The 3995-nt window shown below is 39.1% G+C and overlaps 1 protein-coding gene across 1 annotated transcript in view; it reads left to right on the forward strand.

The window, feature by feature from the left end:
• The window catches only part of NUP153 (nucleoporin 153kDa), an 82166-nt gene extending 78171 nt beyond the window's left edge, over positions 1-3995 (forward strand). The window contains exons 20-21 of the mRNA XM_006888692.1: positions 3267-3444; positions 3911-3995. Coding sequence (XP_006888754.1) covers positions 3267-3444; positions 3911-3995 — 263 coding nt within the window. The remainder of the gene's footprint in view (positions 1-3266; positions 3445-3910) is intronic.

Genomic DNA, 3995 nt, shown 5'->3' on the forward strand with positions numbered 1-3995 from the left:
GTCAAGAAGACAAAGATTCTCACCACTGGGCCAACTGGCAGCATCAAGATAGATGGTGAAGAGATTGAGATTGTTCACAGCTTTAGTTTGCTTGGCTCCACAGTCAACACTCTTGGCACCAGTACCCTGGAAATTTAAAAGACATATTGCAGTGGGAAAGTCTGCTCTTAGGGACCTCTCTAAAGTACTGAAGAGCCATGGTGTCTCTCTGGAGACTAAAGTGCGTTTGATACAGGCCATGGTCTTTGCTATCACTTGTTATGCATCAGAGAGTTGGACAAGGACTAAGGAGGGTAGAAGAATTGATGCCTTTGAGCTGTGGTGTTGGAGAAGAGTATTGAATGTAGCATGAATGCTAGGAAAACAGATTCATCCTGGAAAGTTAAATGGGTGGCTCCTTGGAGGCAAGGATTCTGAGGCTCTGTCTTAACATACTTTGGACATGTTGTAAGGAGGGACTGGTCCTTGGAGAGGGACATCATGCTTGGTAGGGTGGAGGGACAGAGCAGGAGAGGAAGGCCCTCTGTGAGGTGGATTGAGTTAGTGACTGAGGTAATCAGGATGGGAGTGTCAGTGCAATTGGCACAGGACAGAGCAGAGTGTAGGGCTGTTGTACATAGGGTCACTATGAGTCACAAGCGACTCGATGGTACATAACAACAACATTTGGACTTAGGAACTGTATATTTAGACTTAACGTATAACAACATTCCCAGCTTTGACAAACAATTTTTAAGGTAATATGGTTTGTGTTTAAAACAGAAGTAAAAAGTTTATGTATATCTTACTTTTTAACTTAAAAATACTTAGGTCAGTGCAGTTTCTCCCTAAGTGTGAAAACTCTAGGCTTAGTTAGTACCCTGTCTTCTCACCCTTTCTTTGCTTCCTTATGATTGGATCACTCAGGTCCATGATCCCATTCATCTCTCATTTTCCCGCTTTAACAGTGACTTCTTAGCTTTTATGGTGATCCGTTTTCTTGTGCTTATGTAAAAGTTCACATAAATGCATATTCAATTCTAAAACTTTAAAATTTGCCCACTTTTTTACTATGTAAATAGAATGATCCTTTGAATCTTGGACTTCTTTGATTCTTTACTTTTAAGATTCATGTTATTGCATCAACTTTAGTTTGTTTTCTGAGATATATTAGCCAAACATAGAAATTTGTTTCTGACTGGATTCAGATTTGGAAATAGATGTTCTCATAGAGGACAGCCTCCATCTCTTGGCAATCTGTTCCTGTGGTTTTTCTTCGGCATCCTTTAGTCCACTTGGCCAAAAGCTTAATGTACTCTGCAGCCTCCTTCTTACTCTTTTTCTTCAGCGAAATGTGCTGGTGCTAGTGCTGCAGGATACGTGGAGAAACAAGACACTGGGTTTCCTGCCTTTATTCGGTGGTTTTCTCACAAATCATCATTTGACTGACATCATCTTCCTTAGAGATTGAAGAGTTTGTTGCTAGTTCAGTTTTTTGTTTTAAATTATTGTGTGATTCTATCTTAATGGGTGCGTCAGAGACAATGAGGTTGGCAAAGGATAGAGCAAGGTTCAGAGCTGTTACATATCAGGTTGCTATGCTACAACACATACCTTAATAAGGTAGCTCTGGTGGCCTAGTGGCAAAAAGCTGTGCTGCAATTTCAGGGCACATGGTTCAAGGCTACCAGATGTTCTGTGGGAGAAGGATGGACAAACTTACATACGATTAACTGCCCCTGAAAACCCACTGGAGGGTCAGCTATGGGTTGGTTCCAACTCTAGTACCTAATAACATATCTTAATATACCTATTTATATGGATGGATGTTTGAGTTATTTGGTGCTATTACAAAATACTTCTCTCTTTTTTTTTTTTATTGTATTATTTTACGTGTACCATCAAATCAGATCTGACTGGTACAGGAGGAGATTGCCTCCTCCTTTTCCAGCAGAGCATCTGGTGGATTTGAACCGTTTACCTCTGGGATTGCAGTGCAGCGTCTTGCCATTAGGCCACCAGAGCTGCCTTATACTTCTCATTTTTTAATGAGAAATATTTTTTAAATCTTTGTAGACATGTTTGTCCTTTTCTAGGTTTGTCTTTTTTATTAGCCCTGGAATAAAGTTACTGAAGTCTGAGTTGTGCCAATTCATACCTCGACACCACTGTGGAAGAACGCTCATGACTCAGATTGTAGGTGGGGTTTTGGGACAAATTTTTTGTTAGGTTGTTTTTGCTTGTTGATTTCTAACAATTCTTTTATATATTATGGATGTGAGTCTTGTGCCATTTAACATGTTGCAGTATTCCCTCTGTTCTGATAGGTATTAGCCATAAAACAGAGTGAATAAATTGGGATTTTCCTCTCCTCCCCTCCCCAATATTGTGTTAAAGCATTTTGCTTTCTTTTCTTTCTGGTTCCAGGATTTTGATCAAGTGCTAAATTTTCTTTTCTCTGGCATCACTGATGTCTTTTCTTTGGGAATTACTTTGTACTTAGCACAAATTCAAGTCTATTTTTTAAGTGTCTAAAAGGTATTTAACCATCTCCTCCTTCCAGAATCTTATTTGTGATTTCGGGAGTCTCCCTCTTCTGTTATCTTGAAGATTTAACTACAAGAAACCTTTTTTTTAATTTCTTTATTATTTGTGTGTGTGTACCATCAAATCAGATCTGACTGGTATAGGAGGAGATTGCCCCTCCTTCCTCGGCAGAGCATTAGGTGGATTCGAACCGTTTACCTCTGGGATTGCAGTGCAGCTTCTTGCCACTAGGCCACCAGAGCTCCCCTAAGAAACCTTTCTTACTAAAGGAACCTGGGTTTGTCAAACATACTCTGCCCTTATTTCTATTAGTTTTGCCTGAGCAATTTCAGATAGTTCAAAGCCCTGCTTTATTCTGCCTTATAATGGAAATTTTTTCGTTCAATATAAATTTTTAGGTTAGAACTAATTTTAACTTTCCATTGTGGACTTTGTGAGAATTGCTCTTGAAATCTTTGCGTTTGACCTGTTTATTCTTAAATCTTTTTGTCTCCAGATTGACCTGTTTATTATTCTTAAATCTGTCTCTAAAATCTTGAAATCCTGGGATGATGTGGTTTGGTGGGCATTCCTAAAAATTTGCCTTTTTTTTTTTTTTTTAACTTCTTTAATCCTTTAAGTGACTGTAAGAGAGCTTAACCCTTGCAATGTTGGGATTTTTTTAAAAAATAAAAGTGTTAATACTCATTTTTTGCCTTAATAAAACACCACTTTCGAAGTTGTTCTGTTTTATACCATAGGTTCGGTTTTCCAGTTTGGTGGGAGCACTACAAATTTCAACTTCACCAATAACAATCCATCAGGGGTCTTCACATTTGGGGCGAATGCTGGCACACCTGCAGTCCCAGCCCCAACTCAGCCCTCTGGCTCAGGAGGATTCTCATTTAGCCAGCCTTCAGCAGCAGCATTTACATTGGGGTAAGAGAACACAAAATTTTTGTTGAAATGATGAATTAAGAAACACATACAGGGATGTGTGTGCAATGTATACACGTTTTGTTTACAAGATCACTGAGGTATGGGAGATTTATACCACGTCAAGTTTTACCCATGACAGTTTTGGGGGACGATTAAAAAGAGCATTAACTTTGTGCTAGATGAGTGTTCTTGGTGATATGTCAGGCTGACAGTCCACACTTAACTGCTAGTATGTGGAACAAAGATGAGGCCGGTAGGTCCCGTAAGATTTATAGCTTCAAACCCCAGTAGAGCAGTTCTGCCTTGTGTCGTGGGTTACAGTGAGCTGAAACATGTTCATTGTGGTCGGTAGTATACTTGCTTTAGCAGGAAATGGATTTACATTTACAGACACACCCTCTCGCTTATCTAGTGATTTATGATAATCTGAGCATTATATCACATGAAGTTTTTTATTTTCTCACAGGTCAACTGGGAAAAATCTGTTTTCTTCTTCTGGAACTTCACTTTCTGGTCGTAAAATAAAGACTGCTGTTAGACGTAGGAAATAA

Source organism: Elephantulus edwardii, unplaced genomic scaffold (assembly GCF_000299155.1).
Source record: "Elephantulus edwardii isolate Elephantulus edwardi_28Jun2011 unplaced genomic scaffold, EleEdw1.0 scaffold00070, whole genome shotgun sequence".
NCBI lineage: Eukaryota > Metazoa > Chordata > Mammalia > Macroscelidea > Macroscelididae > Elephantulus > Elephantulus edwardii.